Genomic DNA, 13,334 nt, shown 5'->3' on the forward strand with positions numbered 1-13,334 from the left:
TGTATGACAGCAGCACAAATTAAAAATAATGAATAATACAATATGTCATAAGAAATTACTACATGAAATGATCTAGAACCAAAAACTATGTGTATATAACATAATAATAAATCACTGCTATTGGAAATGTATGTTATTTAGTGTGATAGAGACAAGTTCATTCACCTTTGTGGTCAAGTGACAGCTGTAGGTTTGTAAAACGTTCAGCGTGTTCAAAATCACTGGGGGGAAAAAAATGCAATGACGTATAAAATAATGAGAATGGGGCTAATCCTTCAATTTCATGGGACGCTTAATGAAGGTTTCACAACAAGGGATTTTTTACTTTCCTCTGCGTTGTGGTCTGTCCACAGGGTACTGGCACGGTTATCAGAGTAGGGGACATCTGCCATGGACCAACTGCTTTACCTTTCTTCAGCTTCCCCTTAGGCTGAAGTGGTGGGAACAAAAGAGGGGTCTCACCTACCTTTGGGCCTGTTGGTCAATCCTTTTTTGGTATGTCTTTGAGCCAGCTTTGAATGGCTGAGAAATCGTAGAGTGGTTTGGTGGTGCCTAGTGGATTGTGTGGCATATTAGGTGTTGACAGATGGGAGAGGGAGAGCATGGAACGCCGTGGGGAACCTGTGATTTATAGCTGGGCCTGAGACATTTAACTGGGTGCAAGTACTAGGTCTGCAGGGACAAGGATATGAGGACATTTGTGAAAAAAAACAAAAACAAACAGGGAATAACTAAAAATAGAATGTTGTTCATGTTTGATTAAATGAAAGGAAATCATGATCAACAACTGACTTGACATTGTTTTATACCAGGGTTGCATGCACCAAGCATGTGCCTCTGTCTGGCAAGAGGAGAGCCAAATGGAGGCAAAGATACAAACTATTGATTCGAACTTTGCATTGTATTTGCATTTAAATGACACCCGTGTGACCAAGTGCCTGATTAAATACAACAAAATGGACATAAAGAGTGAGCGTAAATAGCAAGAAAGAAAGAGGGTAGATACAAGGAAAAAAAAAGAAAGATAAAGAGGGGGAGCACACACAATAACACCAGACAGAGGTTATATGGGTTGTGGATTAATATTCTTGTAATGAATATAAAATGACAGACTTCATTAATTTCCACCAGTGGGTGAAAACTACAGTTGTGTTTCACAAATTCAAAACTTATGATTGACTGTATCAAAAACAAAAAGAATCAATATAAAAGATCATATACAGTATATATATTATTTGAAAATGTGTCAAGTGAAATGTTAGACTGCTGTTTGATTCTCTTTCTGCTTTCCAAAGTCTGTCTGTGCTCGTTTTTTTTATTTTTTTTTGTTGAGAAATTGGACAAATGTATTGAATCACACTAAATCTGCATCCATCCAAAGCAAGACATCACATATGTGAACAGGAGAGATATATTCTCTTTGATGATGACCAGAATGGCATCAAATTGATTTCCACTTATATGAAAGCATGGCTGGAATATCTTGAAAATCACTCTTTGTATTTCTCTGCACAGTGTACAGCAGGAGCTGGTCATCAATATCTACTTTGCTGAAATACATCAGTGTGGATGCTCACATAGTTACAATTGAAGTTATGGGTCTTGGTATGAGCAACCCTTTACACCATTATGATACAGTTGGGCTACTGTGTTTATTTTTAGAACACTTTTTTATGTCTAAAAGCATTTGTACCATTGTGTGCCTTGGCAATGACACAACTGCAAAGCAATGGAATGAAAGTGTGTCTCCTTTAAGTGCTGTCAATCCTGATGCTGCCGAACACCTAATTGGCCTCAGATCCTGTCAGGGTAAATTAAGCCTCCTAGCATGCGTTAAAAGTGTACCCATCAGCCACTTTAAAGTGATGGACAGTGTAACACATCAGAGGATCTAACGGAACAAAAAGTATTGATTTTTTTTTTTTTTTTTGCAATAGATCTATTTGCTTTAATAATAAATAATACGATAATAAGATGATGTTGCACTATAACATGACAATCAAGGGCGGATTTTGTGTTTAACGTTGGTATAATCGCTGTGTCATGTTTTCTTAGATTTTTTTTTTTTCTTCATATAGGGGGATTCTGGACACTGATGAACCACACAGAGTCAGCAGTAGCCCACACTGTCTCTTGAAGTCTGGGCTACTGCTGACTCTGAGTGGTTCATCCATCTCGACTGACACTTTCCATCTGAGAACATCTCCTCTCAGAGGAAAGGGGGAAGCCTAAACGCCCACAGGGACTCATCCATTAGTACAGAGATTTCACCTTGGCTTATTTCATACAAAGACATAAGAAGTTTAAGTAGGACAGTTTTACATTTATTGTTTAGGGGGTTCATCAGTATGTTCCTTCTTTTAAACGCGGATGTATCAGCAGAAAAAAATCAAGGTGAAGAAGTCCACAATCACAAGATGAGACCTCCCAACAACTGGATTATCTGTTTTATAAACTTTTATGAACTGAGTCCCAAGATGAACCTGCATCTGCACTTGAAAAAACACAAGATGAGAGCAAGATAGGGAGTTGTATGCAATCATAGCAACAACACAAAAAATACATACACACACCTCTGAGTATGTGATCCGTTATCCCAACTGTTGATTAAGCAATTCTACATGGCAACTCCCAGAGGAGCCGCATGCACAAGAGGACCATCAGTCTCTTCCTAATGATCATCCTACCTCACAATCTCTTTTTTTTTTTTTTGTGCCACAACCAGCTAACAGTGAGATTAGTGTGCTCACTATAACACTCCCTAAATCCGTCTCTGCTGTTCACTGTCTTGCCGTGTTGTCCGATTTCGACTGCCATGGCTTCTGACTATGGCTATATTCTGCCCAGGCTCCCTTGACCCGAGCTGGTAATGCATTACTCCCCAGATCAATTGATAGATTGGCCCTGTCGGAGCTGCCGTAACTAAATCAGCTGCTCCTGATGATTCAGCACCAGCCAGGGAGCCGAGCCTGCTGTCACCAATCACAGATCACCAGCAGCTGAGACAGGTATGGACATTCTCCTGTCACTTGAACCTAATTTATTGCCAGCTCCCACATTGATTAACCTTGTGCTGTGGTTCAAGCTTCCTATATAAATTTGTGTGCTGGGAGGAGGAACGGGAGTTTGACCGAATGAGGAAGGAGGCGGAAACATAAAGGCAACTGGATGTTTACATTACTTCAGTAAACTCTGAACAAAAGCACTTCCACTGTACAGTCGGAGGCAACTGTGTCCGAGTGGCGGCCAAATGTATTTTGCTGGGGTAGAATCATTTCCCTGGATGTTGCTGTGGTACAAAACATCTGTGAAAATGTGCACTGAGTGGGAAACGACATACTTCTCTCCTGTGCAGCTATAATCTAATGACAAACAATACTAATTATCCACAAAATGTCTTTTTCACAATAGATAGTGCATAACTTTATTTTAACACACATATAAAACCCTGTATATAATAGCCGTACAGTTTTGAATTATTAACAGTAAATTATATCGATCTACACTGGTGAATAATAAAGTTCATAAAGAGGTTTGGTTGTTGATTTATCATCATCAAAGAAGCTAAGGTGAGAAGTAAAGACATTTTGTTCTTTTTCTGTTCTTTCCTCGGCCAGCCAGGGGCTGTCAACAATCTCCCAGCTGTAGCCTCTAAAACACTACTCATGGGATTAATGAACCAAGGTACAATTACTTTAGCAAAAAGCTTCCATGCAATAACAGGGGGAAAGGGAATCTGAGTCTTCAAAAAGAAAAAAAAAGGAAAAAAAGAAACAAAAAAAACACATTTAGCTGTTTAATAAAACAGGAGCAGAAAACAAGGAAATCCATGTGGATTTAACACCATTTCTGAGCAAACAACAGCTGCACAACCTTTTTTTTGAATGAAGAACCACATCTATATTCCAAGCACTATAAACAGCCTCCAAATTTAGCATGAGCACAAGACTAGATTTCAGACAACATTTTACCAGTTCTACTTAAACAATACCAATACCATACCAATACTAATACTACCAACATAAAGTAGAATCCAGTTTCCCCAAGTTACATACACACACACACACACACGCCGAAGAAGGGAAGAAAAATACACTGTATTTAATTATGTACATATGTTTTCTCCTCTGTTATTGAAATCTCCATTATCAAGACAAGTAGAGCATCCTGACACAAATGTGATGTTTGAAGGAGCGTTAACGCAGCAGGATAAAACCCAGAACACCAACAACAGAAAAACTGGGAAATGTAAACAAAAACAAACTTTAACATCAAATAAAGGACATTCACCAGAGTATCAGCATCACTCTTGCTCTCATACACACACACAGAAAGAGAGATAATGCTCCATTAGAACCGGAGAGCATCTCTACGATAGGTACCCTTACTGAATGACCTCCATTGTCTCTATGCTACTTTATGAGCACAGATGCCACAACAGACATTATATTTACATTACTAGTCTAAACATTATGGAGTATTGCACAAGCTTTTTGCCAGCAGGAGAACTGATACTGTAGAGATCAATAGAAAACTGGCTTGCCAACTGCTCAATGGCCACAAATGACACTTAATATATACTCGATCGACCTTCAGTGCTCAGTTTCACCAAATTGCACACTCAGGGAATCCATTAGATTAAGATTAAGGTTATGTTTTGGTCAATAAACAACAGTCAAAACACATAACACAAAACCGATTTCCTGATTTTAAATCTGTAGTGTGGAACTTTTAATATATATGTATATATATATGTATATATATATATATATATATATATATATATATATACATATATACATATATGTATATACTCTCTTTGTGTGTTCCTGAGTACTGTGTGTTCCTGAGTACAGCAGCATTTTGAATCTCATGTTGCCAGGCGACACCCCTGCACTGCACAAAGGAACACAACTGACGGAGGCACGACAGCAACATTGTGCTTGTAAAGCAAGATGGCTGCAAATAGGCGTTCAGTCTGGGGACTGAAGCCGAGGTGGAGATCTACTTCTACGTTCTGCTGTACTGCATCCCAACCTAATTTAAATCCTACTTCTATTGGCAAAGCAAAGCTTTAATGACCATCTTGGACCAATGCTAAGTGAACTCAAGTAACTCCCAGCATTAGAGGCCCATTACAGGTATGAAAACTTATGTTTGAATCTGTTAAAGGCATCGGAAAGGGTGATACAGTATGTTCAATATGCCATGATAAATATTAACTTTGGAGTGGATATCAAATTGAATCAAGGTTCTTGATATCAATGTCTTCCTTCCACTAAGACTTATCTTTGGATAGTCTCATGGACCGCCAATTTATTCAAAGCTATAGTTTGTATTGTGCTCATGACATACAGTGTTCACAAAATGTATTAGACCACCTGCCTGCTGTAAGGTTTATGCCACAGCTGCCCCTAAATGAACAGAATCGGAAAATATCTGTAACCAGTATGTAAAAGCTCTTAAGCTTGAAAGGATATTTTTAATGCTAAAATATAATTATTATTGTGCATACATTTCTAAATTCACCGTTTGGCAAAAAAAAAATAATAGTAAAGCACATAATTATTTCTTGACTATTACTGTATTTCAAATTATAGTTACAGTATTTACTTGCATTCCTAAAGAGTAAAATTACTTTTAGTGGTTACATTTAATATATTTGTGTTTTTTTCATACTTATCGTTTATGTCAATTATAGCTATTATGATGGAAATTGTTTTATTGTCAGCATGGCTTGCAATGAAAATAGCTCATCGAATTCATCGTGCAAACACGGCCCATCAAAATGTTTGCAGCAATGCGCCAAAAAAAAAAAAGAAAGATTTGGTTTAGAGCTTCATAAAGACTGATCAAAGATTTAATAGATTGTTTTGCTCCAACTCAATGAAACAATGGCTAAGTCCAGCACAAAGAACTAAGTCACATGTGCAAGGTCAGTGGCTGAGTATCCGAGCGCCCCTTTCTATTTTTTGCTTATGTAGACACAGCTCACGCGGCCCACAGCTCATCGTGCACAAAAAGCAAGGCTGAAGTAGATTATAAATTGCATGTCTGTGATGATTTATCATTGTCTTGGCTCGTCTCATTGCCTTTAAACGGCAGTACTAATCACAGTGGTGTATGGGGGGAAAGAAAGACTCACCAAATGTTGAGGAAGAGATAAGATTACCCTCTCAAAGAAGGAGAATCATTGCAAATATTGATTTATTATTGTGGCGTTATGAGTCACACCATGGCAACATGGCATTAGAGACACATAAGACGGCATTTCAGTCATCTTAAACCTAATGTGGTAGGTTCATTTTCCCTCACAGTGACCCGCGGTACTATTCATTTTAATAACTGTTATAGAAGTGTTACATTTTGTTTGTTGATGTGTTTAATGTTATTCAGTGCTATTATATTATTGAACATCTATGTTTTTTTTTGCATGAACCTTCTGCAGTATGTTTGTGTGCGCACAGATGCATGCATCAAACAATCCGAGAAAACTCACGTTGTTCATGTACTCGCTCAGCAAGTCTTGGAGGGCCTGTCGAACGGCATTGCACTCGGCCACGATGCGCTCGCGTCGATCGTCGCGTGTGCATGAGGAGTCAGCCATTAGCGCGGCACCGCTGATGATGCTCTCCAAGCGCTCCTCCAGAGAAGGTCGGAAACGGGCCTCGCTGAATGTCAGAGGGTCCAAGATGATCTTGTTCTGCAAGGTAAAAAGAAAAAGGACACGTTCAGGGCGGGTAACACACACCTAATTGGACAAGCGTAGGACCAGTTTGCCCTAATTATTGGTATGTAATGCACAGACATATCTTGAATTAATCTTGCGTAAAAGACCTTTTCCACAGCAGATATCTTTTGACATGAATTAGCAGGACAAAACATAGGTGATACCTTTAACATTAATTGAGAGAGCCAGGGTCATTGCAGGTGGATCACACTAAATATTGTGTTTGTTTTTTTCTGAAAATCATACACTTTTACACAGTACAATGTACATGGCTGAATGAAACGTTGCTTTTCATGACGACGTAAAAAGAGAAGAGGAATATGAAGGTTGGTATGCTGCGTATGACATCTGGTGAATAAGGTGCGCAACCTTCAGTAAAAACAGTAAATGAGACAACAGGGTGTAAATGTGCAGTGATCTTTTAAAGCATATTGTGACAGTTGCCCCTGTGGTGCTACACAGAGGGACTAGTGTGGAGTAATATCAAACAACTCAACAGCAACATTATCAGTTGACTACATCCAAAACATGCCAACCAGTCAGTGCTCCACTCCGCTGTGGAATTTTACTGGTTTAAAGAACATACAATGTTTCTATTGGGAATGAGAACAGTCAAAGGTAGTAGTCATAGTATTTCAAGTGCTGTCATTTCAACCACATACACAGTACACAAGTACGCGTGTTAGTGTTCCACCAGAACCAAAGTGCAACATAAAACATAGTGTAAAGTTTTCACAGGGTGCAGATATAAACCATAAATTGCAGCAGACACTAACACTGTAGGAAAGGAAAGGATCTTTATTGTCATACACAACCGATTTATGATGTCAGAGGGAGGGTTGATCAGAGCCGCTGCGCTGCAGCTGAGTGCAAGCCGCCACGCAATAAACCTAACCTGACCGAATGTGTCCAGCATTCATACATGTTTTGATGGTGGGAGGACACTGGAGAGCCTGGATGAAACCCACACATAAACAGAGAGAACATGTAAACTGTACACAGAAAAGTCCCAGACTGGGATTCGAACCCTGCTTGCCTTCTTGCTGTGAGGCAACTGTGCTAACTATACTACCAGTGCTAACCACTAATCCACTGTGAACCCAGGGACACTTAATAGTCATGACACAAATAGTAAAAGGCCAAAGATCAACAGACCAGCAATTTTGCTGTGATGGATATGCACAGACGTACAAATCAACAATAAGCTACCATGACTAAGACAGGCAAAATAAAGAAGGTCAAACACAGGGCAAGATGACTTACAGATACTAAATTTAAAGTGATACTCCATTCAGAATGCCTCTGGTTATAAAAAAACACTCACCCCATGTTGACTTGCAGGGCTAAGGGCTCCATTTAAGGCCTTTACCAGAGGAAAGAACAAAAGATGGTGACCTTAACTCCAAAGTGTTTCTAACCAGGCTAATTATGCCCATCTGTCATTTTAGACCTCATCAATGAAAACACAGGGACATGCCATCTTCAACATAACTTATATTGTTAGATCCCTTCTGTGGCCATAATTGTGTTTTTACAACCTTTAAATGTCTTCCAAAGCAATCTGTGTGACAGTGTTTTTTTTTTTTTTTATTATAAGACAAGGTCACACAAAACCCTTTAAGAAATAAGCTATCAGTGATCCAGTAGCATTTGAGTTGCAGTATTAAATTTCTAGGGAATTAAGAAAGCGTATTGCACATATCTTTGAAACAGAGATACTGAAGTATTGTGGGGAACAGCCCTCATTGAAAAGAGGACAAAACACTTGGGCATATGATTCCATTTAATAAAGATGAGCACAACAGCTCTGTGTTTAAACTCACTTAATATCATTTATCTCCCTATAGTCTCCAGCAATAGGCGATGCTGTGGTAATAAATTAATTTATGCTAATTCACCCTTATGTTATGTTCAATTTAGATATAGAAATACCCATGAAAACATCAATTTATAGAGCAGAGCAAAGTGTGTCTCACAATTTACTGTCAATTGCCATCCATTTACAAGGGGAACACCTATGCAACGGAAAAGTGAGAGCAGTCTTTCGAACCTGAGGTTCAACAAAACCAATTTAATAAAAAGCTTCTTTAGCTTTAACACTTGGCTCCACCAAAGCAATATTCCAGTATCATCTAAGGTGTAAATATATTTAGCATCATCACTGACTCAGTGGGGAAAAGAAGCCTAAAGATGTAGCTCTGTGGCAAATATGAAGAGCAAGTGCTGGGTAATAACACAGAGCAAAGGTGCAGTCTAATCCTGGGGCAGAGTGTCAGACTGTCAAATGATATATAATAACATGTAAGAAAAAGGAGAGGAAAGACCAAAATCAAGCATATGCACCAAGTATAACCTACTTTCCATCTGCAGCTGGTAAGAAAATGTAAATATAACATGAGAGGAAGAAGTTGGGAATTAGGGGCTATTTTTCTTTTTTTTCGTTACAAAGAGAAAACTAAGGCAAATAGAATAATGTCCAAGGCAAAGAGTCAGAAGTGGTTCAAAATGTAAAATAAAATTGTTCCATATAATAACATATAGCTGTACCTTGTTTCATGTTGGAATGAATATGAATCAAAGACACTGTATTTAACTGATGACATCATGGTCAGATAAAAATGGCTATTAGACTATACCTTAAATAAAAGGACTTGTGTTTATCATAAATACAAATGTGCACTGTAATGTCAGTCTTTCTATAGCTGTAAAGATCCAGCTATTGTAAGACAGCAGTCAATTATGAAATACTATTATGAGAAAAGGTACTCCCATAGGACGTGGAGTCAATTATTTTTAATTGAATATGTACCATTGAGTAGTTCCCATCAACTTGCTACAAAAAAAAGATCCTCGTCTTCCCTTTTTGACGAATATCTTCATCAGAAAATGACTGCAACACAACAATGCATTACAATCTGGATTTCAAAAAGATCCAAAGACAAACATGAAGGGAAACCGAGAACGTTCCCTCAGGACTCGACTTAATTGTTATTCAGCACAAGATGTCAGGTTGCAATTACTACTGGAAGTTGAGGCAAGAGTAGAAAGAATGGCAAAGGCTGGAGGTTTCCAAGGTAATTGGCGGTGGGAAAGTATAAGTCTTTACAAGTCAATTCATTAAATGTCTAATATACAAAAATGCAACCGTGTTTAATGATATACCACATATTTCCATCAAATAATTTCAACTCTTAGCCTCCTTCAGAGCAGAGTCAGCTTGAGAACTGTGTGCCTGGTAATGGGATTTCAGTGTTTTATACAAGGATAATTCAGCTTACAGTATACAATACTGATAGTGGAATTTGAAGCAGTTCATTATGACATGTCAAAATCTTAAATCACCTCAGATAAAGACAAAGTAAATCTACTGAAGCATAGTGCTAGATCAAATTCAATCCTGAGTTGAACTAAATATATTGTACAGCTTAATGAAATATGCACCTCTTATTTTAACACAGATTTTTTTTTTTTTTACATGGCTTAGAGAAAATGCAGTTTGTTAGTTTTATTATAAGCTGCTTAGACATACCGTGTTTGTTTTTAACCTCTCCGTTCTATGCCTGGCTTACAGCCCAGAATTCTATATGAATTTAAAGTTTGAGTTTGACAGTGTATCAGGGCCAGAGGCAACCTAATGTTAGTAGTTTGGCGCCACTTTGGGGCATTAGTTAGTGAGACAGGGCACATGGCATATGTCAAAACATGCCTTCCAGAGTTTCCCAGGAAATGATAACAACTATTGGTCCCGATCCTACAGCTGGCGCAAAGCGGTACAAACTGCAGCGCAAGTGTCATGGCTACTTTTCAAGCGGCACAGTTATCATTATCACACCCGGCGCCCACGTCGTGACATGTAGGTAGCAAATGCACTTGCTCACATCAGTTTGCTCGAGGGCGTGTTGGTCTTAAAACGAGGTGTGATCAGGAGGAATGTTGGCGCATCGCTATCTTGAGGCAGCAGACAGCCGACAAAAACCTGGTCTAAAGTCAATGGTGCTGTATTTTCATGCTTATTTAAGCAGCGCATTAGATGTGCCAACATAGGCAGGTACAAATTCCACATACACAGGGGTGCTGGCTGCTGGGACTGCAGCCCCCCCCCCTCCTGTGCGTGAAAGCTCACAGAAAAACAGGCACATCCTTCATCCTCAACGATGAGATTACAGGACTAAATTCTGCTACTGTTCTTCTGTCTCATCCTGTTCTCTATGAGTAAACTGTTACCGTTACTGCTGATTCAGTTGAGAACTGACATATGAACAATACAATGCTATGGATCATCTTGAATGTAAAAACAACAATTATTTGTATCACAGCTGCACATCGTATTCCGTCTACTCTCGCCAACGACTTCTGCCTCTTGTTCTTAACTTCAAACCTGCCTTTGTCACGTTTCTTTTTAAGTTCCTTTAACCTTTCATTTTAACCACCGACTTTATTTATTTTATTTATTTTGTTTTCATTTTGCATGCATCCATCTCCTCAACATAGAACTGTTCACCTCTCCAGTTTCCTACATTTAAATCACAATGTGGCAGGCACAGGCAAACCTTGGCTTAACTGATGTTACAGCCAAAACACACCTACGAATAATTCAGACACTAATACGAGCCCTTTGCACCTCACGCCTCAGTTTGGCCCGATATTATGGGCTTGTGCCACACACTTAAGATGGTCTAAATAGGGTCCAGTGTGTGTCAGGAGTTCAACAAAGTGTTAAACATGCCACTCTGCTGCCTCTGGTTTTCCTGCTGTAGGGTTCAGGCCGTTTGGTCATGATGGTTAGTTACGCAAAGTTAGTTTGACAAAGCTCTGCCCACACTAGCTCAGCAGGGGCATTAATCATAACTGACTTTCTGATTGATTAAGCTAATGAATAGTCTCTGTCCCATAGTTAGGGGGTGAGTAACTAAGAGTTACTCACACTAATTGTCAATTAGAAAAATTAATATAGAGAAATCTAGAAATGTGAGGGTATATGCGAGTTAATTTAGCCCTGTGACTAAACATACTGTGTATATATATATACACACATATATATATATATATATATATATATATATATACACACACACATATATATATATATATATATAGTATTTTGGGTTTTGTCGTAGACAACAGATTCTCCAAGACCGTCTATATTCTGTTCAAATTTTAATTGCAATTATTGATTGAATGTGTGTTGAAGACAGGCGTTTACCTTCATATCATGTGATGTTTCACCTTTTGTAAATGTATAATTTCAGTTGTTCTCTTTTGCTCTCAACAAAGTCTCATAACATCAAAAAACAAAAAAAGAGAGAGTAATTTATGTAACTGTACCATGTCTCTTTTTTTTTTACTCATCCATTAATTAATTCATCTGAGAGTACTTGCAGGTGAATGAATATTTCAAGAGTGAGCTTTTACCACGTCTTAATAGTGTAAAGTAAGGTAAACTAGGCACTGCTAAATCTTTTATTATGCAAAAATAGCAGGACATCAGAACAACAAGACCTCGGTGCTGTTGATCTTCACAGGACATCATCTGCTATCAACTATTCTGAATGGTGCAGTACATAATAATCTGGAGTGTTTGCATAAGACAACATTTATTTGCACAGCATGAGGGCAGTAAAGAATTCCAATATACAAATCCAAGTTCAGACACTACCAGAAGAGCTTAAGTTGTATAACAGCTCTTTATGAAAGGGACCTCTGGAACCGGAACCTCTACTTTGCTTTGCTACTGGAAAAGAAAGAAGCTCAAAGGTTGTACTTTCATCAAATTCATTTTTAACTCTAAAATAAAAAAAATGGTTTGGGTTACTTATTAAATAGGTCATTAGAACAAATATTAGTTACCAGCACTTAGTTATGTTTACAAAAAGCACACACAAACACACAAAAATTAAGACTACGATCCAACATTTTCTTAAACATGCAATTACTGCATTGATCTTAATTAATCTTAAATGTGCCGCTTTTGTTTTCAACCATCACTTAACACGAGGAGGAAATGTGCTTAGAAATTAGCTTCATGTTGGGAAAATGAGTCATAAAATCTTGTTTGCGTCTGATTTAATCCCCATCACATTTATTTCAGCAAGGGTCAAAACCGGTATACTGCACTGCATCTGAATTAAGATCTCTTTGACGATGATAAATGTGACACTCGATAGCAATATTAGTCCGATGTTGAGTTTTAGAGAAACACATTTGTGTACAGTTTTAATAAATGGATTGATCTAATCTGATGTTTTTTTCAGGGTGAAAATCAGATGAATGAAAATAGATACATCTCTGACAATCTCCTACAGCAAAATAAGACCAAAGTGTAATCTCCATGAATGTCCTTTCATATACCATAAACCACTTGAAGAATTATATAAATTAAAGCTTTACCATGTGTGCACCTGTGATTGCCCTAACTTGGTGTATGTCCCTGTGTCATATAAAACTATACACTGAATGCTACATACACCATCACAGTGTGATTCTTAAATTTTTAATCCAGAAAAAGGAAAATAAGTGCCAATTGGAGCAAAGAAAAACAAATATACATGAATTAATAAAATAGTGTAACCTGCAGGAAACCAAGCTAAAAGCATACTTTTCCTAA

General features: G+C 38.1%; 1 protein-coding gene across 3 annotated transcripts in view; it reads right to left on the minus strand.

Annotated features, from left to right (window-relative positions):
• The window catches only part of ctnna2 (catenin (cadherin-associated protein), alpha 2), a 249,467-nt gene that overhangs the window by 179,717 nt on the left and 56,416 nt on the right, over positions 1-13,334 (minus strand). For all 3 annotated transcript variants that reach the window (XM_044029247.1, XM_044029249.1, XM_044029250.1), the window contains exon 7: positions 6,500-6,703. In XM_044029247.1, the coding sequence (XP_043885182.1) occupies positions 6,500-6,703 (204 nt within the window). The remainder of the gene's footprint in view (positions 1-6,499; positions 6,704-13,334) is intronic.

The sequence above is a fragment of the Solea senegalensis genome, linkage group LG6 (assembly GCF_019176455.1).
Source record: "Solea senegalensis isolate Sse05_10M linkage group LG6, IFAPA_SoseM_1, whole genome shotgun sequence".
Lineage (NCBI taxonomy): Eukaryota > Metazoa > Chordata > Actinopteri > Pleuronectiformes > Soleidae > Solea > Solea senegalensis.